This window comes from Takifugu rubripes, chromosome 14 (assembly GCF_901000725.2).
Source record: "Takifugu rubripes chromosome 14, fTakRub1.2, whole genome shotgun sequence".
Taxonomy (NCBI): domain Eukaryota; kingdom Metazoa; phylum Chordata; class Actinopteri; order Tetraodontiformes; family Tetraodontidae; genus Takifugu; species Takifugu rubripes.
The window spans coordinates 2,746,819-2,771,580 of NC_042298.1; the positions used below are offsets into that span (position 1 = coordinate 2,746,819).

General features: G+C 44.3%; 3 protein-coding genes across 5 annotated transcripts in view; 2 read left to right on the forward strand and 1 right to left on the reverse strand.

Moving 5' to 3' along the window:
* Window positions 1–1,986, forward strand: part of xpnpep2 (X-prolyl aminopeptidase (aminopeptidase P) 2, membrane-bound) — an 11,377-nt gene extending 9,391 nt beyond the window's left edge. The window contains exon 21 of the mRNA XM_003970119.3: window positions 171–1,986. Within this exon, the coding sequence (XP_003970168.1) occupies window positions 171–371 (201 nt within the window). The 3' untranslated portion in view covers window positions 372–1,986. The remainder of the gene's footprint in view (window positions 1–170) is intronic.
* Window positions 1,987–3,449: 1,463 nt separating this feature from the next.
* sash3 (SAM and SH3 domain containing 3) lies at window positions 3,450–7,845 on the forward strand. Its single transcript, XM_003970149.3, has 8 exons — window positions 3,450–3,652; window positions 4,838–4,930; window positions 5,441–5,569; window positions 5,708–5,840; window positions 6,000–6,151; window positions 6,758–6,970; window positions 7,049–7,193; window positions 7,303–7,845. Exons 1-8 carry the CDS (start codon window positions 3,596–3,598, stop codon window positions 7,512–7,514), a joined length of 1,134 nt encoding a protein of 377 aa, XP_003970198.1. The 5' UTR covers window positions 3,450–3,595; the 3' UTR covers window positions 7,515–7,845.
* Window positions 7,846–7,977: 132 nt separating this feature from the next.
* Window positions 7,978–24,368, reverse strand: zdhhc9 (zDHHC palmitoyltransferase 9). 3 transcript variants are annotated; one of them, XM_011610426.2, is made up of 10 exons: window positions 23,686–24,181; window positions 23,360–23,542; window positions 17,169–17,329; window positions 15,629–15,787; window positions 14,644–14,781; window positions 14,487–14,535; window positions 13,883–13,985; window positions 12,017–12,120; window positions 11,814–11,907; window positions 7,978–10,868 (listed from the first exon to the last, which is right to left on the reverse strand). In XM_011610426.2, the coding sequence occupies exons 1-10, from the start codon at window positions 23,853–23,855 to the stop codon at window positions 10,686–10,688; spliced, it is 1,344 nt and encodes a 447-aa protein (XP_011608728.1). In that variant the 5' UTR covers window positions 23,856–24,181; the 3' UTR covers window positions 7,978–10,685. The 3 variants fall into 3 exon arrangements, with proteins under 3 accessions (XP_011608728.1, XP_003970199.1, XP_029702739.1); XM_029846879.1 differs by having other exon boundaries at window positions 10,689–10,959; window positions 23,686–24,368; XM_003970150.3 differs by having other exon boundaries at window positions 23,360–24,169.
* Window positions 24,369–24,762: the final 394 nt, after the last annotated feature.

A 24,762-nucleotide genomic window follows, 5' to 3' on the forward strand; every position in this document is an offset into this window, starting at 1 on the left:
CTTATCTTTCATATCAGCACTGTGAATTTTACACAACGGGTTTGACGGTGAAGGTATTAATATTTTCAATTTTTTTTTTTTTTTGGAACGAGGTTGTAAATTGCAACATTTGATAACTCTGCCCAGATAAAATCGCTGGTCATCTTTACGCTTTTCTTCTCTTCATTTAGATTCAGTGGTTGAACAAATACTACGAGACCATCAGGACGTTGGTGGGTCCAGAGCTGGACAGACAGGGGTTAAAGGAAGAGAAGGACTGGATGCTGAAGAACACAGAACCCTTCGTGCCTTCTGGAAGTTCTGCAGCCGTCACTTCTTCCACTCTGACCCTCTTCGCCCTGGTCCTCACCCTTTTCCACAACATCATCTGATCTTTTCCGATGGCGGAGCTCAAGCCGCTGACAGCAGCCTTGGACGCCGGCATCGTCCCTATGCAGTCGATATGGAGCAGCTAAACCCCAGGGATGCACTACAATTTAGCTTTTTGTCATTAAAGTGTGTGTGTTTCTTCCACGATCGAAGGATTGAATGTGGAGGTGTTTAAACTCTGAAATTAAATATTTTATTTGTAATCTGGACATTGGTATAATCAGCTGATATTACTTTTATTACATGACAGTAACTGCCTCTCCAAATGAAACTGTGGACTTTGGAGAATCGTCAGTGGAGAACGAGTTCACGAAAGTCAGAAATGTCAGTTCAGAGAAGCCTCTTTGGTCTGCCTGTGACTCACAGCCCATAGACGTCCCGGTTGACCTTCACGACCTTCATGAAGTCTAACGTGGCCCATAAAGTTGGAATAAAATTATTTTAGAACTCTTCTCGTGAGAATGCTGTGACAATGGGATGAATGAATATAAATCTAAAGTGTATCTTCTCAAAACAGATAAATGTATAAATTAGACTAAAAAAATCCTTTTTGTTGAAGGGCAGCAGTCAACATCTTACACACTTCTGAAATATAGGTGCCAGCATAACTGAGTAGTTTAGAAAAAATATATGTTGCTACTTAGATTCTAATGTTTATAGTAAAAAACACATTCTTATTATAATTCTGTTTCCCAGCTCCTATTTTAAATCATATCAATCTCAAAGGTTTTGTTGGCAGCTGCTGACACAGCGATGCCTCGAAACTGACATTGCAGCTTGAAGGTGCAAACATGCCAGCTTCACACCACTCCCTGCATCTGTCAACCACACACACCCACACACACACACACACACACACACATTTTAGTTAAACGGTAAAGCAGAACAGCAAAGATGATCATTGTTCAGGGAGCCTGTTCCTCTGTTCCTCCTGTTATGTCTGTGCTGTTTTTGTTTTGTTTTCTATGAGGTCTGTTCTGCTTCCAGTTGGTAGTAACGAGATGACCTGTAACGGGATACATTCTGGGTTTACTTTCGACAAAGAAAAAAAGTATAAAACATCATAACTGGTAGCTTAAGTGTGGTTGGCTAATCTGCCGCAGGTCTACAAAGACCAGCATGAGATGGTAGCAGCATCTTTTAGCTCCTCTGGGTCTGATAGAAAGGACAGGAGCGTCGCTGTTCAGCTCTATTTCACGTCAGAATTTGGAGCCTGCTGCTCCCCTTTAACATGTGCGTCTATAGGCAGTAGTGATTCGGGGTTTCAGAACATAGTGGGTTCATTTGGGATGGACAAAGTACCTCCGCAATCTAGAACCCCAGAATTTATTCATCTGTTCTTTCAGCCATCATCCACATTTCCTGAGGATTTCATCAGTCCTTTCATTTTTAATTAATTTGCTAAAAGTCAAACCAGCGCTGGCTGTCACAGAACCCCCTCCCCTCTACGGAGGGAACGACAGGACTCCTGCCTGGTTAGTTAAGTAGGCATATTGAAAAATTTTGGCATGTTGTGCTTTTCACTTTAAATCTAACACCTTTTAGAAATCTTTGAGTTTATACTCGATGACATTTTGTGCAGATGGTGCTGCTCACATTAAAGTTCCATCAGTGTCCTACTTCTTTTTCTTTCTTTCTTCATCTTTGACTCATACAAGTGCTCATGTTTATTTTTGCTCTTCCCTTGGACTCCAGTATGTTACAGAGACTCCAGGAATGCTCACTTACAGGGTTTTTGGTAACTTTTCATCTGAAAATCCACAGAATTTAAAACAAAAACAAAGATTCTTTGATTTCAAATAACCTTCTGTGGAATCATGTGACAGGAAGCTGAAATGGAGCATCGTATTATGTGGTTTTGATGCATAACCCATATAACAAGCTCAACACCACATTTGCTTTGCCGACGTTCAATATCCTGAAGGATGGTTTTACAGTCGCTAACACGTATCTTTTGGGTGATTTGTTTGATTCTCTCCGTTAGAAGGTCTGCTTAGTATCTACAGTCACCGTTAATTTTTCCTAGTGAGTTAACTGTCATTATCTTGTCATGGATGAGCTCCAAAAAAGATGCCGCAGCTGCAAAACCTCCTTAAGAGTTTCTAAATCAGTCACTCTTTCACTTCCACACTGTGCAGAAGAGGTGCAAGGTTGAAAGTGGCATTTGAACTGAAGAAAATGGGAATAGAAATGTTTGACCCAAATCACGAAAACCAAAAAATCTTGTGTGCCAGCAAATTTACTTCTCCGGTAAATCATAATGACGTCAGTGACTATTTTAAAATGTTGTAATACAGTGATTGTGATACATTCCCACTCAGAGCTGTGAATGGCTTTAGATGGTGGCAGAAAACCAGAGGGAACAAGAAAACCCGACCCAGACGGGTCCCGAACCCAGTACATTCCTGCTATTCCCTGAAAAACTCCTGAATTAGGGTCTTTTATGGTTGTTAAAGGCCATTCAACTAAATTAGTATTTGGTAAAAACGGTTTAATCATTCTTTAACATTACCTAAGTAATATTTTCGGTCACGGTTGGCTAAAGATGTTGGGTTTAAGGCAGCCGGAGTGGAGGTGACCCAGCCAGGTCGTGAGCTGGGAGCTTCAGTGGAACAGCAGATCTGGTCCACCCGCCAGGACAGGACCCCTTTGCCCCCTGATGGAGGAGGGCTTCTTGTTATGTTATATGTTCACAGCTGAAGCAGAAATGACCCCATTTATGTGAAACTGAAACAGCGCCAGGCGACCTGCAAACTTCCATTGGTACAGTTAACCTGGTCACACCTCTGCACCATAATGAAGCTCATCGTCAGCTCCCCTGGTCACTGCAAAGCCACCGTAGACATAAAAAAAGGAATTAAAATCAATTTCTATGTGTTTTAGGAGATGGTAAGGTGGACCCAGTCCTCTTAGGAAGGGTGACGCCCAACAGAGAGGAGTGAGGTGACCACACAGGAGTGAATTAAGGCTTTCCTTTCTTGAGTGCTCACCTAATCAGAAGGATCCTAGCATACATGCATAAACCTCATTGGTTTGTGTTTGCACCATTTTAGTTTCCACACCACGTGACTTCCTTCTACAGGCTTCCTTCGGCTGCAGCGGTGTGCAGCTGTGTCTTCCTCTAAACATGTTTTTTTAAGCCGACAGTTCAGACTGTGACAACAACCGGCGCCGCGCTCTCGCTGTTTTCAGACCAGGGAAAATCTTAGGACCACTGAGGGAGAAGATGTTGAGGCGAAGGCCTTCTAATGCCTCGGAGAAGGAGCAGGCGCAGAAGAAGAAGGTAAGCCTAATTTCTGAGGTATCGGGGTGTTCGGGGAAACTTAAAACAACCGTTTTCTCAGCCCAGAGATCTGGGTCCTCCGTATATGATCCATGGTGATGGTTGAATACCTGAAGCCACTGATGTTTGTGTTGAATATTTCACTATCTTTACAAGGCAGGGTGCTTACTGCTGAGTTAATGCAAACATCAGCAAACCCATGTGCCCAGAAACACATATAAATCTCATTTAGACCTTCAGTGCTTCCCATGCTGTATCTTTACCAACTATCTCAGCACCTTCCATAGAATCAGAGAAGATCTATGAGTGTGGTTCATTCCCAGAGTCTGAATCACCACAGGCTTTGTGGGTTTTTTCCCCCTGTCCACAGGCACAGGAAGGTTTGGTGCTCCTATAGCAAACGCTCGCTTGGTTTCTATCTGTGCTGACAAAGAGCAGAGAAAACCGCAGAGGTTTCTTTGCTCATCTCACCCTGTTAGTTCTCGGTAGGCGAGTCCTATAACCAAGAACCGTCAGCAGCAGCAATCAGGATGTCAGACACGTAACTTCCTTGTGCTTTTCAAATGATTTTATTCTATCAGATTGCCAACAGGTGGCACGGCTGCCGATGTTTCAGCTGTGTGTTTAACAGTTTTTGGAAATAAACAATGAAAGAGGCCTCGCTCTGAACAAGAAATGGTTGTCGATTGATGTGAAGACGTGCGTGTGACTCTAGGCTTCCATTGTTAGCGGGGGTTCAGCAACGTGACAGATGCAAAGACAGATAAGCAGCCGACCCTGTCTGGATGTCTGCAACAATCAGGCGTCAGCAGTTGCTCAAGTTGTACCCATTTCCTGTGCTTTCGAAACAGCACACAAGAAGCGTGATACACAGCCCAACGAGATTTAGATGAAGAATTTCCAGCTGAGAATTACCTCACTTAAAGATTTGGAAATGATGAAAACTCGAAATTTAATGTTACAAACAACATGTTTTTTTCTCAAAAAGAAGTAGGATTGTAGGTTTTGGCAAAAGCTAGACAGTGATATGCTTTTTGAGATCTATCCTCCATCCATCCATCCATCCATCCATCCATCCATCCATCCATCCATCCATCCATCCATCCATCCATCCATCCATCCATCCATCACAAGCTTTTCTCATCCTGGACAATCCAAAATCATCTATTCTCTGTGTGTTTCCAGCTCTCTCTGCAACGATCCAGCAGCTTTAAAGATTTTATGAAGAGCAAACCCACCTCTCCGGTGTCAGAAAAGGAGATAACGCTGGAGGAGAATGTAAGTGGCTCCCAAACAAGCACGTTAAAACACACAAACATCTGTAGCAGCAGAAGAGTGGAAGCAGAAGTGTAATATAATCATTGGTCAAGAAGTTCCCATATATGACTTCCCACAGATATTCTTTTCAATTGTTCCATATTCGCCATACTGGGGGGAGACCAAAGTTCACAAAGGTCAAATAGAGAGCAGAGCTGTACTGGTACAAGTGTTTCACGCCTGGACCATTGTCAAACACTAAATTACAGACTTTTTTACAGTTAAGAGGCAAATAGAAAATAGCGGAAGTAAGACTGAAAAGTGTTGCACAAAGCTCAGATGACAGCAGCTCACAGACAGGATGTTCTTAAGAGCAGTCAGGCGAAGAGCTTTCTGAGTCAGACAGTGGAAACAGCAAATGTTTCCGCTCTTTTAAAACTATCTTTAAATTCAGAGGAGATAGAGTTGATGGTTTTGGAGGCATCAGTGCCTTCAGCCTCAAAACTGAGGGTTTCGTTGCTTCCATGGCAGGTGGCCGGTGCACCAGAGGACCCGATGAAAAGTGGGAACAAACTGGGAAAGAAATGGCGCAACGTTATCTCGCGCACAATGACGCGCAAAACTTCCAAGCTGGCGCAGAAGGCTCTGGCTGAAGAAGGGGTAAGTCTTAAATTGTTTTACCGTGGTGGCAGTACATGAGTCAAATGGTGCGTTGAGGTAGAAGCACTTGCAGGACAAAATCTTAAGTATTTATTCAATTAACAGAGTTGAGTTCTAACGGATCCTCCATGTTTGCAGAGTGACAGCGGCGACGAGCTGTCTCCAGTCTCAGATGTGCTTCCAGATCTAAACTCTGGGCAGAGGACATCTGTGTGTTCCTCAGAGTCAGAGGACACCACAAACAGCCCCTTCACCCGGCAGCTCTCAAGCAGTAAGTCTGAAGACTTCTGGGAGTCTTAACAGATTTTGGCATGAAAAACCAAAATCTAACCCTATAAATCTCAAATAGGCGGGCTCATACTTCCTAAAGTACGCAAGCCTACATGTAGGTAGACAGAAAAATGGAAATTCTACTACTGTGACACTGCAGGTGGTGACAGACAGAGTCTGGACAGTGGCTACAGCCAGAGGGACAGCATGAGGCTGGAGGAGAACTCTTACAGTGGACCTTTCTGTGGGCGCGCTCTGGTCCACACCGACTTCACTCCCAGCCCCTACGATGTGGAGTCACTCAAACTTCAAGTAGGTCCCGGCTGAGGAGTTATATCTTCCTCAGTGTGCCTGATTTGATGTTCTGGAGTCTTGTCAAGTCTTTCCTGCAGGGATCTTGTTAAGCCAGTGAAACATTGCATCGTTGATTATTATTGAAAAGGGTTTGAGACAGATAAACCTTTAGAAACTTCATGTTTGGCACAAACACATCGATACTGAAGAGAAACTATCACATTATTTCATACCGAATGCTTTTTTATTCACTTTTAAGATTAGTTTCAACATTAACTTGTGAAATCCCAAAGAGCAAGCATAACATGTCCAATTTTTTTATTTGCTGAGACCGAATGCAAAGCTAGTTTTTTTTTGTTACATTTGTTGTAATAGTCATGCGTGTTGAAGAGTTTGTGGCGATCCGTTGGGATTTAACTGGTTATTCGATCATTTAAAAACTTTAACAAACCATAATGGACAGATGGGCTGGTCGCTGCAATTGCTGACACCGCCACAAGAGGGCAGCAGTCATCAGGGGATTTCAGTTGCTTCATGTTCGTCATCCGCTTACTGGAAGAGATTGATGACGACAGTTCAGTTTGGGTTTTGTGTCAGTGAAGTCTTGCATCACCTGTCTTACAGAAAGGTGACATCATCTACATCATTGAGAAGCCCCCTGTGGGGACCTGGACTGGGAAGCTGAACAATAAAGTGGGCTCCTTTAAGTTCATCTATGTCAACCTGCTGCCAGATGAGAGCCCCCCAGCCAGGAGGAGACATCGCAATAGCAGGACCTGCCAAGACAAGTCCAAACCCAAAACCCTGGAGGAGGTGCTGGACAACATGGGACTAAGCGTGAGTTTATTAAGCTTCTGCAGGAGGCGAGGTCGCTGGTGTTTACAGGATAGGGGTTCATGTTCTTTGGTGTTGCAGGAGCTGACTTCTTTGCTCTTCATGCACGGTTTCCAAAACCTGGAGGACTTTGCAGGACTGAAGGAGCCTCACCTCAACGAGCTGAACATCACCGACCCCGAGCAACGCTCCAAGATCCTGAAAGCTTCCGAACTGCTGAGAGACTGTAAGTTACTAAATCATCATCTGACAGAACTTAAAATTTGGTAGTAATTGGTGCTTTTTAGATTCGCAATTTTTATAAACTTGATTTGCTTCATTTTATTTTTTTCTAGCTGAAGAAGACTCTGAGCCAGAAGAAGAGGACAAATCCAGAGACTCCAAACACCCGCGAGATTCAGGCTGCTTTGAGAGTTCAGAGAATCTTCGTGAGGAGGCGAACAAAGAGGGGCCGATGGAGGAGCAGGAACCAGGGGAGCGAGTGGAGGAAAGACTGGTCGCTGTGCAGGAGCAGCTGGAGGAGGTGACGCTGGACGAAGGGTCCTGAGGAGCGGCGGGGGACCGTCTGTGGACTCGTGTAGCTGGAGGTTTAAGGGTTTTAAACGCTCCGTAGCGTCCCAGTCAGCTGGATGGAGAGGTGACAAACTCAGTGCGTTTGCTTGATAGGACAATGGACCAGAATTCTAGTGAGGCATTGACAGACGCTTGAATTTTTCTATGAATGTTGTGTAGACATGAATGTAAAAATATTTTTTTATGTAACTTATATTCAATGGCCAGGTTGACTCATTTGTGGTGTTTTGAGGAACAATATGGTGATTTACGCTGTAAATAGAAACTGAATAAACGTTTCCGGGGAGATTTTGTTGAGAAAAAAAGCTTGATATTTAGCAATTAAGGGAAAATTTCTAATATTTCAAGAGTTTTAGAGGCACAGCTGATCAAAAACTGCAGTTTAAACTGACAGTAGGTGTTTTTCCTCATGGAAAAGAAAACCTCAAAAAGTCCAATAATAAGACGATACTGTTTATTTACCAGACACAATGATCATGTAAAAAGAAGTGAAGAAAACCAAATAAAATACATATTTTCACAGTGTTGATACTAAACAAAGTGAAGACAAATCAGGAGTCCCATCAATGTTACGGCATATTACTATCTCTATTCATAATGCGATTATGTAATCGATTTATCAGAGCATTCACGTCTAACCTCAGCGTGGCATTTTAACACGGGAATCACGCATACAAGAGTTCAGCTCGGCTGCAAATCACCAGGAAAAAGAATTGGAAAACTTCAAACAACAGCTTTTGCCACAAGCATCCCTTCTTTTACGGAACACCAACCGCGTACATTCTTGCTTCTCGGTGACAGAGATTTAAATACACTAGAATAATGTCCACCCACAAATTCCACAATGTTCGGCTTGAACTTCAAATGCCGGCCTTCAGTGATTCAGAATCAAATATACAAAAAAAAGAAAATATTTCTCAGTTATGCTTCACGGAAACAATACTGTACACCTTTACAGCCTCTTCCTGTGGTGACCTGTCTGTTTTTAGTAAAAGAGTGGAAACTCTGACCTGATTTGCTTAAGATATTATTAAGAGTACGCTGCTATGAGCTAAACAATGCTCAAAATGCCCATTTACAGTGTTTTAAAGCGAAACCTGTTTGGATTTTCTGAAACGGTCATCGAGAAAGCGGGAGCAACTCAGTTTTCTGAACAAACGTGAGCACAAATACCAAATAAAGAAATGGTTCAGGCATCTGTATGGCGTCATAATGGGGTCTTTCCACCCTCTGCAACTATTAATTCCAACAGAAGTAAAGAAGAAGTCCTTTTGGGCAGAGAAAATCTGTTGAAATATGAATATTTCTACAAGTTTAATTCACAAACACCGACTCTTGTCTCGGTTACAACACAACCACTGTCACAAACTCTCCCTATCAGCTACCATTGTTTAACTACCAAGAACGCGCTTGTGCGGATGCTGGCCCCCTGCAGCGCCCCGCGGCTTAAAAACACACCAACTGTCCGACTCTGATGCACAGACGTCTGAACAAAAAGGATCAATCTCTGCGATAATGAGCCCGCAGGCAACGGTCGCCCAGAACGGCTTCGGGCGGCTGTGGGAAGAACTGTTGCGGTTCAGAAGAAAAAGCGAGAACACTCCGAGGAAGATGGGCTCCGCTGGAAGCTCCGGCTGCATCGTTAAACCGACCAACTGGCTGAGAGGTTTTCAGCACCTCTCCTCAAACGAAAGGAATCCTTGTTTCACCTGCCACTGAATAACACCTGTCTGTGCAAATGTCCCCTTTTAAGAGTCCGTCATGTTTTCAAAAACATTATTTCTATATAATTTAGCAGAGTTTCTGCCTTTGCCATCCTTTTAAAAGGAAAGCTTGGATATTTATTTACTGTCTTCCACATTTAAAGTCCCACACTACATTTATCATGATCACTGTTAGTGTATTCAAATGCAACCAAAGGATGATCTTTTTGTGCACAAGAATCAGGTGTTAATACAACCAATCACATAATCAGCATTCACAGGTACCTGAGGAAGAACCTTTGGAGTCAGACAAGCTGTTTCCTACATGTTGAGTCTTCATCCTAAAGCTAAACCTGTTTTTCTCTGACTGCAGATTCGCCACACGTGCACAGGCGCCCACACGATAACGATCAATCTGCAAAAATGCACGGAAGCCACAAGCCCAAACGTGACCTTCCAGACTGGCTCCAGAGGGCGCATCCCCGTTTTCGATGGGATGGATGTCTTCATTGTTGGTCGACTTCAGCTGCATCCCATAGTGCAACTGCTATGATAAGGCACTGTGTCTCTAGTGTCTAATATCATCAGAAGTCAGACTTTTCCGCACACACAGACACACACTGGCACTCTGGAAAAGCATCTGTATGCAGGGTGGTGGCTAAAGAAACGTCATTCACCTAAGAGCACCAACATCACACAACATCTTTGAGTATATATGTGTAAAAAAAATGGAAGGACAGGCAAGGATGCATCTTGGAGCGACAGTACTGAATAGAGCGATACAAAGACAAGGTAGATTTTGACTTGCCTGGAAGGAGTTTTGGGATTTCTCAGCATCGGATGTGCGTGTCCTCACCCTGCCTGGGCAGCGCACGTACGCTCGTCACCCTTCTTACTTCACTCAAGAAGCTGCTTCTCCAGCCTTCTCACAGTTTGCATAGGGCATATAATGTGCACACAACACTCACTTTATACATATTCACAAGTCATATTGCCTTGGCCAGACATTTGCAGGGAGTATATTCAAACGGGCCCGCCACAGGAAATGTCAATCTTAAATAAAGAACAAACACAATACTGACAATAGGGAGTAGCCTACAAGTGCGGGGATGCGTACGCTTGCAGAGTGTTTCTATTCCCTTTTTTTATTCCCGTGTCTACAGGTTCTTTCCTGTCTGTATTTTTCCATGCAGTGTTCAGGAGATAGAGAACTGCTGACATTTCTGTTAAATTACTGCAGGGGTGAGAGTCAGTCAAACAGCTCTGCAGCTGCCGCCGAGGCCGCTCGCCTGCTGCAACGGGGGGAGGGGGGGGGGGGTGAAGGGTGGGGAGACTGAGGAGTCGCCCGGGCGAGAACCAGACGACGATTATTCATGTTTGGATTCCCTGATCGGGCAGGATGCTGTGGGCGGGGCTGAGACAGGAGCCGCCCCAGCATGCAGCTAATGGGCCTTGTCCTTGGCGAGGGATGTTTCTGCGTCTGTCTCCGGCGAAGCCAGAGGCGGGACCTTGGAAACAGGCGAGCGCTCCTCTCTGGGGGAGGGGCTCTCCTCCGCTGACGCGGCGATGCTCTTGTGGGTGTCATCAGGCGTGTGCTCGTTGGGTATGAGCGGAGCCGTGGTTTTCTGCAGGCAGAGGACAGCGCGTTGAAAAGAGGCACCGGGAGCCGTCGGCGCTGCAGCAAAGCATCGCCAGAGGCCTGAACGCCGTCAGCGGCTGATTAAAGTGGTTGAAAATAGTCAGAAATGCTGCTCATGAAGTGGCTGCGGATTTTAGTTTGTCAGGTACGGGCAGAAATTTCATTCATGTTCTTTTCTGTGGCTGAAGGTTAAAACAAGTAGGTTTAATTATTAATATCACAAGGCCCAAGTTGAGCTCCCAGGGCTAAATATATTTGGCCCACATAAATCCAAAACACCCGTCTGATGACGGCGGATGAAAATGGCCAGTTTCATAAAAATGACACAGCAAACAAAGCAGCTTATTCTTCTTCTGCTGTTAACTTTATAGATTTCAACAAGAGGAGAGTTCTATTTTCAACGTGACTCCTAGTTTGATCAAAATGGATCAAGCACAGGGGTGGGGATCAAGTTTATTTAATCTTGTAAACATATTTACCATGTTGTCACAGCAAATGGATGTTAAATTAGGATTAGACCTGCTTCTAGAGGAGGAACCACATGATTTGTAATTAACTGAATTATGAAAACCAACGTCTGGTCCCAGAGGCTTTCTATTCTATACAGGTGATTCTATAAATGATTTATCAATTTGGACCCTAAAAGAGGAATAATAATTTAGACGACGGCGACGTGCGTTTGCCTTGTTAAAAAACATAGAGAGAGCATTTAAGCATTAATAGATGATGACATAAATATATCCTGGTGTCGTGGAATATATTAGCAATATAAAAAAGCTCAAAAGGTAGAAACACTCTCTTTAATTGCTTTAGTCTGTCGTACAGAACAGAACGCATTTTCCACTTAGTTGAATTGGGTTCTGTGTGTGTGTGTGTGTGTGCGTGTAACTGTAAGTAGTGTCTCCACACTGAGTGGTCTGGCTTCGCTCACCGTGGTTTGTGGCGTTGGGTTGCTGCTGCTGGGGGCAGCAGGTGTTACAGAGGGAGATATGTCCTCCAGCATCAGTCCTCTTCTGTCCAGGACGCTGGAAAGGGAGAAAAGTCAAACAGTGACTAACTGCGTCCTGCTCGTGAATCAGCGCGAGACGACTCGGGAGGGCGACAGAAGCGTTATTCATCACTGTAGGACGTCACCTCGGGTATGTTGGCCCGCAGAGCACCTCACAGCAGTTTTTGATGATGTTCTTGTGGCTGTACGGGTTCTGGACTCTGTTCTTTCCAGACCAGGATCCTTTAATCTGGGTCAAAAAAATCCACAAAGTTAAAGGGTCTAATGACTGGCTTAACGAACTCCACAAAACCAACATCCATCTTTACAAGGTTATGTCTATGTTCAGCTTATTCAAAAGCAGACTTCTATTTTTAGATGTTATTCCCACAGGACTGCTGTGACCTCCTTACAGATCCCGTTCAGCAATCCCTGGTTTAGCTCATGGAGCCTAATGAACAGAATGGACAAAGCGTTTTATTTCCATTTTGATAATCCAGTTGAAAATAAAACAAAAATGGATTTAAAGCATTTACGCAGCAATGAATTTAACTTTCCTGTTGTCCTGCATGACCTTTATTTAACAGATAACAGAAAGCATGAACCATAAGTTATACAGTGGTTTTCCCCTTTAATGTATTTCTTTTTTTCCCACTTCAAAAATTGAAGGTTCTGCAAGTGTAAAATGCATTTCCATTCCAGTTTTGCTATTAAAACATAAACAGGTTTTGTTTTAATGTATTTATGTTTTTTTTTTTACTGAGATTTAAACTAGTAAACTACCATACCATCGAAATGTCTGAAAAAGAAAACCATTTACACATCATAACCTTAACTCATTGATTTTTTTTTTTACATTTATCCAGTTTACAGTCAGGTTTGTCTAAAAAATATCTAAACTCTTAACTAAACCACAGTAAACAGGCAGTAGATTTAGGTCAGCAGTCTACCCATAAGGCAGTTCACTTCTGCAGCCATGTATGTGTGTGTGTGTGTGTGTGTGTGTGTGTGTGTGTGTGTGTGTGTGTGTGGAGCAGCAATGCAACACTCAAGGTGCCTTCCCTTGTTTGCTCCTATTCCACCATTTATGTCTCCCTCGTCAAAGCCCCCCCGCCCCTCCCCAGACGTATTTGTGGCAGTGCGCCCGGCCCCTGCAGGTATTGATGCATCTATTATTAGTCCAATAACAGATCCTGAAACATCCGGGCCCACGGCCACGGCTTCAACTCCTGGAGCAGCGTTCCGGTGTAGGTGCGCAGCTTTAGCGCTGATTAAATGGGGAAAATGAGGCCAGTCGTCCCACAGGAGGGAAAAAGAGGAATTATAAATTAATCATTACAACAAAGCAGGAGTGCACACTCTTGCTTTCAGCGCTTTAGAACCTCCCATCGCTGCAGCTGCTGATGCTGCTCTCTGCTTCCCAGATTTGGACTAACAAAGTCTCCAATACAGCTAATGCTAACGCTAATGCCATCGCTGCTGGAAAAAAACGCCGGCGTGGATTCACGCGCCGGCATTAGATCAGCCTGACAGTGTGTCACATTTGTTTCATGTGACCTGGATTCAAACACACACACACACACGAGTGTGAGGAGAACATCTGATGTAAAAAGCAGTGTGTATTATACTCAAGCTACAGATTCACATGGTCAGCAGGTAACGTTGGCATTAACAGGCTACAGATTAGCAGCTCTCTGTCTTTGGTGCGGTGTGAGGGAGTGTTGTTGTCAAGGAAACCGCTCTGTAGTTTACAGTTCTGAGCTACACTTCATGCTGACAGCAGACTGGAACCCGTTAACACCCCAGCCAACCATCTAAACTCTCACATATGCAGGCACACGTGAGGATTTTCTGCATGCTAATCTTATCTGCATCTAATGAAGGGGGGAGGACTTTGACAGCAAGACATTGATGGTGGATTAACGGTTAACCTGCATTGTTTACCATCTTGGATTGTTCAGGTGCAAATAAAACTGACAGTAATAACAATCTGGCACTGAAGGTGCGCTTACATCCTCGTTGGTGGTCTGGTTGAGCGAGATCAGGTAGGTGTGGAAGCCCGTCAGACCCACCACCGACCAGAGGGTGAAGAAGCAAACCAGGAGCTCCAGCACCGTGAAGTGTGGTTAAGAAAACAGCGACAGATGTTCTGTGTCTGACAAGGATGCTAATCGAGGGAACGGCAAGCGAGGAAACAGTTCTCAAGATATTACGCAACCTTGGTTGTGGTGGTCCTCACCACCAAAAATCCAGAAGCCCTTTAAACCATTAAACATTTCTCACTGTACAAACTGTCAAAAGCAACAAAAGGGCTTAAAATAATTCTTGTTTTAGGTAAATATATAAAGGGTATTTTGGGTTCACTCAGTGGGGGCAAGGAGACGCCATTTAAACAGGTCCTGAAAGAAAACCATTGGCTTGGAAATGCTAAAAACGGAACTCACTTAACAAGAAATCAAAGCCTGATCGGCTGTCTGGGCTAGATGCTAAGCTATAATTAGAAAAATCACTGTTGGAAGGCTGAAAATGTAACATTAGAATCCATAAAACATCCTGTTCAGCTGTCTATTCTAGGAATTGTACTGAAAATAGATCGGATGGTGTTTTAAAGGATATGTTCCAGGCGTTTCTTTTAAAGTGTTCAGGAAGCCGTTATCAACTGAACCTGTGAATGAAGCACAAACACACATTAACATTTTCTCTAAAGAAACACAAAAAACTCTACTTTATTAGTTCTGGAGTAATTCTGCTTGGTTGGTGTTAGGAAACTCACGCATGACCACGTGGACGATGTCGAATGTGAAGATGTAAATGGTGAGCAGGGAGAGGGACATGGTGAACAGGTAGAAGTATCGGTAGTTCCTCTTGCCCACGCAGTTGCCCACCCACGGACAGTGGTGGTCAAATCGATCTGGGGGGGGGAGAGAAGAACGGTTCAGGTGTAAAAGCCTCAAACACCTTTAATGATTCGTTAGTGCTCTTCAGCCACTTCTGCTGACGATCAAAGGGCAGTTTCCTGTAAACGCCTGGTTTTGTGAGGACATGCTTCCAGCAGAAAAGAAATGTTCTAAATCTGATCAATATCCTGTTTCATGTTCTTCAGAATAAATCAATAATTTACTAAATACAGAGATGAGCTGGGATTTGGAAACACGGTGCACATTCTGATTATAACTGATCCAATCATGGCTGGGGGGGGGGGGGGGATTGTAGTGAAAGAAGGCTGATCTGATCTGTGTGTGTCTGTGTGTGTGTGTGTGTGTGTGTGTGTGTGTGTGTGTGTGAGAATGTGTTCTTCATACATGCAACCTATTGAGTACCAAAACACCGAGTCTACTGACAAAGGTTAGGTCAGAGTTTGGGGGGGTTAGTTATACATTTGATACATTAGCCCTACGAAAGTCCTCACAAAGATAGAAGGACAAGGATATGAATGTGTGTGAATGTATGCATGCGTGTAGGTATGCAAGCGTGCAACAGCTGAGCACAGATAAACTAGTGTTCACAATGACGGAGCATTTTTTTTCTCACTGAGCCTCCGCTGTCCACGATCTCAGCCTCTTTCCTCTCAGCATCACACACACACACACACGCACACACACTTCACAGGTTGTTGGCCTATTTGTTTGCAGGTAAATAACGTCGCGGCAGATTTTGCCCTCACTAAATCCAGCTCGCATTTCTCTTTTCTCGTCAAACTTTGTGAATCGTCTTCTAAAGCTAAAAAGGCCGACGGCGGCTCAGAGGAGCCTCCTCACCGACACAGTTGTCACAGATGCTGCAGTGCGAAGCGCGAGGAGGCCGGAAGATTTTGCAGGTGTAGCAGTACTTCAACTTGACGATCTGGTTGTTGATCTGGACGTTGCGGATTCGGGGCGGCGGCCTCTGTCCAGCCGGGACGTTCACGTTGGCGGCCTCTGTAAACACGGTCCATGACACACTTCAATACGATGGTGCGTTTGTGTCTCCTCGCTGCTGACTTGAATGATTGACAGGATGCTGCTCTTCTGAGGCAGATCTTACAAAACCAGATAAAGATGCAGCGGTGTTTCTACCTTTGACCGTCTGCAGATGAATCTGTTAGGGGGATCTGGGGCATAATCATAATGCATGAACCAAAATCCCCACGATTCGTACAAAACTAACTGTTATGTTTTATATAAAAATGTGTGTAATCTGCGAGGGTTTTAATACAGGATGGAGGATTAGAGGCTTCAGGATAAACCTTTAGAGAACAAATTAATGAGTCATCACTGTGGAACTGATGCCCCTCCCTGGGGCAGAAAGGCCCTCCGTTAGTGGCATTATCTATTCCAAGAGGATGCCTCTCCTTGTATTAGTATTCCCTCCTGGGACCAGCTGCTAACAGGCACAGGCAGTGACAGCATCATCTTCATGCCTGTTGCCGCCTCAGAATCTGATGGAAAAAGCAAACCCAGATCTCCTCCTCGACTGCCTGATACCGGTTACAGCCACCATTTAGCACAACGCTACTATAGCATCACATTAGATCTACTGGAGAGGATCTGTCAGGTGTGCACATGTGGCTCATGTCAGCATTTAAACTCAATATTAAACTGGAATCAAAATCTAAGTCTAAATATAGAGACATGCTAAAAATGGGCATTGCTCTGGATTGTTGCTATGATACTAATGTTGCCCAAAAAAAACCTAGCTAAACTGTTTTATTCCACTGTATTCTAGCGAGAAGACTTTAACATGTGACATGCATAGAGTAGGAATCTTTAACAGAAAGCTCTGGGAATATGGAACGTTAGAGAGAATGGCTGGGAACTTTAGGTGGGTGGGGGTGTTGACAGCAGGGCCCCCGCAGCAGACCCAAAGGACACACACACAGACCATTTATGATCCCAGAGATCTCTGGTTTCTAGCATTGAATGTACAAGAAAGATGGGTTAAAAGTGCTTAAGAAGATTACCCATCATAAAAAGATAAGTAGATAATGAAAAAAAATCATCTCTACAGGCTCAAAGTCCTGATCAGCGTTGCTAAGGTTGTCAATTTGGGAAGTCTTTCTGTAATAATGCAGGGAAATTTAAATTTCCTTAAATTCCTGCTGTCAATCAAGAAGCGCAGCTGCCCTGTTGGTCAGAGCTGCTCAGCAGAATCAATTCAGCCAGGAATGAGACAGCGAACGTAAGAAAGCATCTCCAAGCTGTGTTTAAGCACCACAAGTTACACCAAAATCTAAAGACGAGGAGAAATATAATCTTGTGTCAAAGCCACACTGAGGGGACAAAAGCTTCGAATTCTCCTCAAAATCCTTCTGGAACTCACCGATTTCCATCTCGATGAAGGAGGCCTCCTCTGGCAGCGCCCGTGGCAGCACCCCGGGGTCGCTGAAGCTCGTCCTCAGCAGCATGGCCATGACGAAGAGGAAGAGGAGGGCAGCAAAGACCGGAATGGCAGGGGACAGATGGACAGCCAGGTACGGGCATCTGAAACACAAGGGGGAAAAGAGTTAACGGCACAGGAAAGGCGGTAAGACACTTATTTAATGATTTGCTGTTTTGTCCTGCAGAAATGACAGAAGTACAGGAGAAAACAGCTTTGTGGTGGGAAAAAAGGTCACAATACTGCAAAGACCTGCTTGGAGTATGACTTCATCAGCATGGAGCGCAGCCTGTGGCCTGATGTGCAGAGATAGACAACAAGAGGGTAACTAGCGCCTCCCTTTCGTAGACACACAGTCTAATAATTCTCTTCTTTCTTGTCAGTGCGGAGAAAATGATACCAAGGGGCTTCCTCTGTTTGTTGGCAGGAAGGAAGTGGAGGAAATGACCCAGTCTGGGATTCACATTCTTCAATGTCTTGTGTTTTGGCACTGAAGGGTGTTGGGACACCCCAGTAGAAGGTGGCATCACTGCTGACATCCACCACACCGACAGTCGCTCCCTGATCACAGCCACGGCCTTTAGGAGACCCCAGATGAGAAGAAACTATCAATAAAACAAGAAGGGAAGAGCTGGCCAAAGCCAGGCTGCGTTTGTGGCGAGCTGACGCCACCAAACGAGAATTCCCAGTTAGGTTTGGACTGTGTTTCAGCTCACACTGATTGAATAACTAATCATTTTTCTCTCATTCAAGGTTTAATAAACCAAACAGGCAATCATAAAAAGTAATGACTGATATTAACAATAACATACAGACATTTATATTTTCCAGAATATAACTAAAAACTGGAGATGTGAAATATAATCTCTAATAATTCAGATTTGAACCCAAAAGCCTGATCATAACCTCCTGTCCACGAGGCAGCCAGTTCAGTGAGTTCTATGATGTTTTTTGTGATATCTGTGATCAGGCCAGGGTCAAAATGAGCTACTTTATGATGAAAACTCTTTGACTTTAAGCTCTAACGCTCTTAAATCATTATTTATACTGGACTATTCACACCGTTTGCCTGATGAGGCCTATCCCTCTATTTGACCAGGGTGCTGAGATTAGCGCCATCAGCAAACCCGGCCGGCTGCTCAGCAGCTGTAACGGCAGCAGGAGAGGCAGAAAAAGCTTCCAGGCACGTGCGCTCATAGTTCAACAGCAGCTCCATTTCTGTCTCAGGTGACGAGATCATATATCCATAATCCATAATCTGAGGACAGCAGCTCCTGACCTGCTCTACAACACGATACAGAGTTTCACCCCGTCCAAACCTGACGGACAACCTGTTTTCACTGCAACCTCTGGCAGCGCTGTAAATTATTGACCAGCCGTTTCTATATTTGCCCAGATAAGTAATCCGTGACTCACAATACTTTAAAAACAGCGGCGTTTTCGTGGAAGCTGATGTTTCACCGCTGCAAAAAGACACGGGTCTGCCCATTATTATCACTCCTAGAAGGATTTATTAAAGAACTTGCGTTTATTTGAGAGGTCACTGCATTTCAGCAGTGTAAATAAAAATGTAAAAAATAATAATGCAGGACTTGCCAAATAATTACATACAATAGATACAAACAAGCCACATTTCTGGCTTAAAGTTTACAAAGGAAGCAGGTGAATATAATGGTGCCAGTCAGCACTGGGTGACTGAGGACAAGTGGCTGTTTCAGTATGTAAATGAATCAGGCACGTCAGCATACCACAACACTGACACGACGCACGAAACCTGCCGGACCGGTGTGAGCCGCTCCTCTGCAGGCCCTTTTCCCCACTAATGGAGAGCAGAGATGGAATCAATAGAAACCTCCACTGAACCTTCAGAAGTGGATTCAGACGCAGAGCAGGCAGTCAGTCGATCAGGTCTAATTCCTGCAATCATGCCTGGGAGGTATTTGAGGGGCACTCTATCACCGTTTCCCATCAAGTCCCCACATCCTTCCCGGATGTGGACGCTTCGTCCGCTGTCGAGGAGCGGGATGATGACGGATATTCACACAGGGCAAAACTGGGACGTAATCAGGTCCCGTTTCCGTGTGGGAAAGTCATTTTTATCAATGAGGTGATCAATCAGGCCACCAACACACGTCGCCCCCCCTTCCTTATTTACTTCATTTAGGCCCATGTGCCCGAAGCATCGGTGCTCGGCTACGACAACAAACAAACACAATTAAAAACAAATAAAATGTCCTGTGATTTAGTTCATCATATGGCTTCGTCAGCTGGAAAAGAAGGAATAATCAGCTTGATTTGATGATGCTTCTACAGAACTCAATAGAAGGTGTGTGGAAAAGTTTCCGTGTGTGTGTGTGCGTTCAGACTGCAGGATTTCCTTTCTTAGCTGTAGCTGACACACACTCAAGGATAAAACAGATTTTATTAAATTAATAATCCCATCATCTGTGTCAAAGGTGGATTTTCTACGCTGTGTCACGCCTGTGAGAGAGTCACAACATTTTGCCTTTGTCGAGCACTTTACACCTGTCACAGAATACTGACGGCTGCAGACGAGCATTAGTCACACCATAACTAGATTATGGGGGCTTCAGTAACGTCCATCACGCAAACGTCCAGGCAGAGGCAGATTATTCTGCAGTATGTAACTGCAGCCCAATAAAAACATTCCCAGGACTCTTTCGATCGCCTGGATTAAAGTGTTTGAAATTCTGTAAATTACCAAAGATCTTCATCTCTTTCCTCTCTGGTTTTAGAGGTGGTGGGAATTATGGAGCCCATCTAAATTGATGGATTACCATTAAACCCATTTTAGAGCCATTTGTGAGCCATTTTCAGGAATTGCTGCACTTAAAAGTTGGACAAAAAGAGAGAAAAGGAGAGTCTGAATTCAAAAAATCAAAGTGAGACTGACAGTAAAGAGTATAAACCTGCATCTTGGGAGCAGGACCTTGCAGCCTGTCAATTATATTTGTATTTGTTGTTTTCCAAATTTAATCCAGGTGGGTCATTTCACGGGCACCTACAACTCCTCTGGATTCATATATAATAATAAACATACAAGAGGACAATCAGGGAGTCAAATGAGCCTCCTTGGTTACGCAATACTGACCTACCAGAGGCCAGATGAGAGAGACGGACACACGGACCGTTTCGCTGGGATTAAAGTTAGGATTATATCTGTTACATCACAGATTGCATTTAAATGTAATGATAATTCAGCTGTTTGGAGCCAGACCTGGACATTCTTCCAAATATTTAAAATAACCAGATAGAGACCAGGTGAGAAAAGCGGAAGCCCAAGACAACCTCCCGCCTCAACGGTTCCTGTTCCTCATCTGAGGGAGCGTCCAGAGAACAAAGCCTGTGGAGTCCTCTTACAGTATCTGCAGCAGACGCTCCGATCAGGACATAAATCAAGCTGTTGCCCGTCCGGGCAGCCGTGCTCTGATTGGCCCACAGGCACTCAGGGTGGGGACGCACGGTGGACGTCAGACACGGGAGCGCAGCTGCTCTGTCTTCATAGGAACCTCAACATTCATGAAGAGATTCGGCACCACAACACTGGCCGAACACGCGGGGGTCCGACACGTCGCGCACACATATGCTACTCTGGCATCGTGTCAGCACCCTGGGTGGACACACAGATGACTCACTGTCCTCTTCCAATTTTCCTCCATTCAGCCAACCTCCATATATGGTTACTCACATTTACACATGCATGTACACACAAACCATACAATCAGCGCTGCTGCGCCGTCTTCTGTCTATTATTTACAATTTTGGAGAACTAAATGCGAAGACCGGTTTACCTGGACAGGTGCACAAAGCTGCTCCAACCAGGTAGCGACAGATTCTCTTTATTACTAATTTAACATGTGGGTTTATAATTCATCACCTTATCGGATATGAGTGCTGTATAAATTAATGTATTTGAACTTTGGTTGCCATGCATGTAACAGCTAACATAGCTAACAAAAATCAGTTTATATTATAGATGCAAAGGTTTGAAAAGTCTTCCGTCACCACCTGAAAGTGTCGCTGCACTGCCCCACGTGACTGTTTAGGGACTCTGTGCATGGGTGCGCCTGAGTAAACAGGTAAACAAAGACTCTTTTTACTTATGATTACTGGCTGGTCTTTTTCTTCACCCTCCACTGTTGCTTTTGTTCAGCATCTTTGCTCTTATTGTTGCTGTTTCAACAAACAATACTTTTATTTGATTTCTCTGGAAACCACTTCCTTGATTTAAAAAAAGGTTGGATATTTGATTCTGAACATTCCAGAGGCGACAACTCCACGCCTATCAGCGTCACCAACCTGAAAAATGTAGAATTCGACTGAGTGATTGTAGAAAAATGCAACATCACTGTTACTCAACAAATGAAAGAAGGGTTTGTACTGGCTCGTGCCCAATTAGAAAACTCATGTTTATATTTTAACCACTAGTGTTTTTCAGGACAGGCCAGAAACTGGGTCAGTGTTATTTCCAAATGTTTCCACTGCAAACATAACAAATTACTGCATTTTAAACCCATAAACATCAGTACAAATGTGCTCATCTATCAATAATTTTCATCAAAATGCGGTCTAATTAATGGATGGTCATTCATTCTTTTGTTCGGCTCTGAGATGGTTCTATCCTCGCCAGAGTCCTTCTGTGTTAAAATAAATGGATTGGACCTGATTTTGAGGGGTCACATCTGTCCAAATGAAGCCTTACAGCTCGTACTGCAGATCAGAGCAACAATGAGATCCTCGGGGTCAAACGAGCAGCCTGAAGAGCTCAGAGACAGAGCTGTAGCAACAGCTAGAAAACATGTCTGAAGAGCTCAGAGGGCTCCAGCATCGGGTCAAGCAGGACTCTTGATTCAGCTGAATGGCTGGAATAACTGAACAGTGGGAGGAGAAGAGTCGTGGTCAGAGAGGTTACCAAAAAGGTCCCTCTGACTGAGCACCACAGATCCCGTGGAGATGAAGAAAGTTTCAAACTGACAACCAAACACTAAGACAGAGCTGACCAAATCTCTGCCTATGCCTGATGAAAACTCCTCTATGGGAGGTTTAACTCTGATATTCATCCTCATGTCAGGTAACAGTAAATGCAACCCCCCGCCCGTCTGCATCTAATCTCCATGTTAATAACCACCACCGGGGCTCCAGGAGACACAATTACGCTCCACTCTGATATGAACATCGTGCACTAAATAGCCTCCAGTCGGTGAATACCTCCTCTGGACGCGCCATCAGAGCAGTATCACATCTCCTTTGCTCTGTGCAGCACAACAGCTCTCTGTCCAGGCTGAAAACCAGGAGGCCATTAAAGAGCACCATGTGAGAGCTGCTGCTTCTCCCCTCGGCTCTGTTCCACAGGGGGTTGCGCACAATCGCTGCAGTGCAGCGCAGCATTCGGGGGGGCTACATTACTGTCCTGAGGTTGTCGGGCAACATGGGAAGGAACTGGTACGACCAAGACAATGAGGACAGTCAGAAAGGGAGCAGCTTGGCTCCACTGTGCAGCACGGTTTGGGGTTAAACGCTGGCCGACAGTGTTTGCGGTGCTAATGAGTCCACTGGGCTGAGGCCGAACCTGCTGGACAGCAGCGCTTATTAAATATTCAACAAGCTCGGTCGATCTTTCTTCTGACAGAGGCTGAATTTTGAACAACAAAAAATGAACTCAGCAGCGTGGGGGAAACGGACGCATGTGAGGTATAAATTGTATTAAACCGAGAAGAAAAACAAGAGAAAATGAGAATAAATTCAAAATCAGTGAAGCTGGCAGCGTCAAACAAGAGCTTACATCTGCACTTTGTTATTTTTGATGCCAGCTATTAAATATTTGCTGGCCCAAGTTGCTAAATGCTAAATTGCATCAGTGACATTGAAGCAAATATGTCATATTGGCCCATTTTTATTGCCAATTTAAGTCACAGTCCTATAACATCTAAAGACCCACATTTTATTTGGTTCATGCGAAAACAAAAAGAGCATTTTTATACTTCTAATCATGATTATAAGGTATCCTAAATGTTGGATGAGGATGTTAATTTGTTATATTGGGTTATTACAATGTCTTATCGACACTTGAATTAAGTTCTGGATTTTGACCAGGGTGGGGTAGGGGGGCTTACTCGAAAGCGAAGAAGAGCGAGCAGGTCCCGATGATGAGGAACATGGTCAAGTAGAAGACTCCTTTCTGCCGGGCCATCATCACTCGTCCGTCGCAGCAGAACGTGTTTTTTCCCGGCAGCTTCTCCCATTTTCGCACCTTTCTCGTTATCATCACCGCCGACATGTCGTCCCGTGTTCGGCTTCTTTAGAAAATTACTTGTTATTTTATTGTGCTGTAAAACACACACTCGTGTATCCCGACAGGAGAGCGGGGGCCATCTAACATTTCTGAAGCATTGTTTTGAAAAGTGTCGCAGTCACATAATGGGCGTTTGTTAATCCATACTTTGGCTCCTCGCTGCAGCGTGCGCCTCCTGGTCTCAACCCTCCCACCTTCCGCTCAGTGTTGGGGGGAATCGGGAGAAATCCGGCCGCTGGAGGCAGATGTTTCCTGCAGTAATCCAGCTGCGGCGGTTGTTGCATCCAGAGATCGGACCTTGACCGACTCACATTCATATAATCTCGACCGACCCCAAATGGACGCACGGGCCAGCCGCTCCGTGTGCGCGCACCCAACACCGTGGCCACGCCGCTCGGTCGCGACGCGAGAATGTAAAAAAAATAAACTCGGAAAATAGAATAAAGGAGCCCGTATTGACTGGGAAGCTGGGAGCTTTCAGATGTGATCTCTTCTCCACCCAAAGGATCGCAGCTCTGTTTTAGTCAATGGCAGCAGGAACACGCCTAGATTGAAATATCCAATCTTAAAGGGGCAGGACAGGTAAAAGGAAAAAGGAACAAAAGAGAGGTTTACCGATTCCTTCTTCATTTCAGATATACCATAATTATATGTCACAATGTTATTTGTTTGTGGAGGCTGCTAGGATGCATGTTCATTATTTTTATGCACCAGTCCCAGAACTGTTGCTGGGTTTCCCGAGAGGTCTTGATTCACTTGCATATGTCATGTGCCTTATGCTGTGTATCACCAAATTAGCTTCTATTTGCACTGTTTATTTTCTGATGCAATATCTTTAATGAAGCCATTATGAACATACATCTATGGATATAGTTTGATGAAAGGATGGATATACTGTTGCCACCGCTGTCCTATATTCAATGTCTCTTCTGTCTCCAGTATTTGTGTATGTAATGTCATATTTTTGGTCTGTAGAAAAGTTTGAAACAAATACCTAATGTATTCAGATCAGAAGTCAGGGCATTTTGTTCCCTATTATGTTCAGAGGACTGTTGAGCCCAGTCAGTTGAAACCTGATAAACAGTAAACAAGGACACACAAAAAACGCAATTTCATTTGCTTAGAAGTATATTTCCATGATGTGATTCAGTAAATATTGGACAGAAGGCGGTTCTCTTTTCTAATGTTTGTTTGTGTCCTGAATGCTGTGCTGTTATGAGTTCA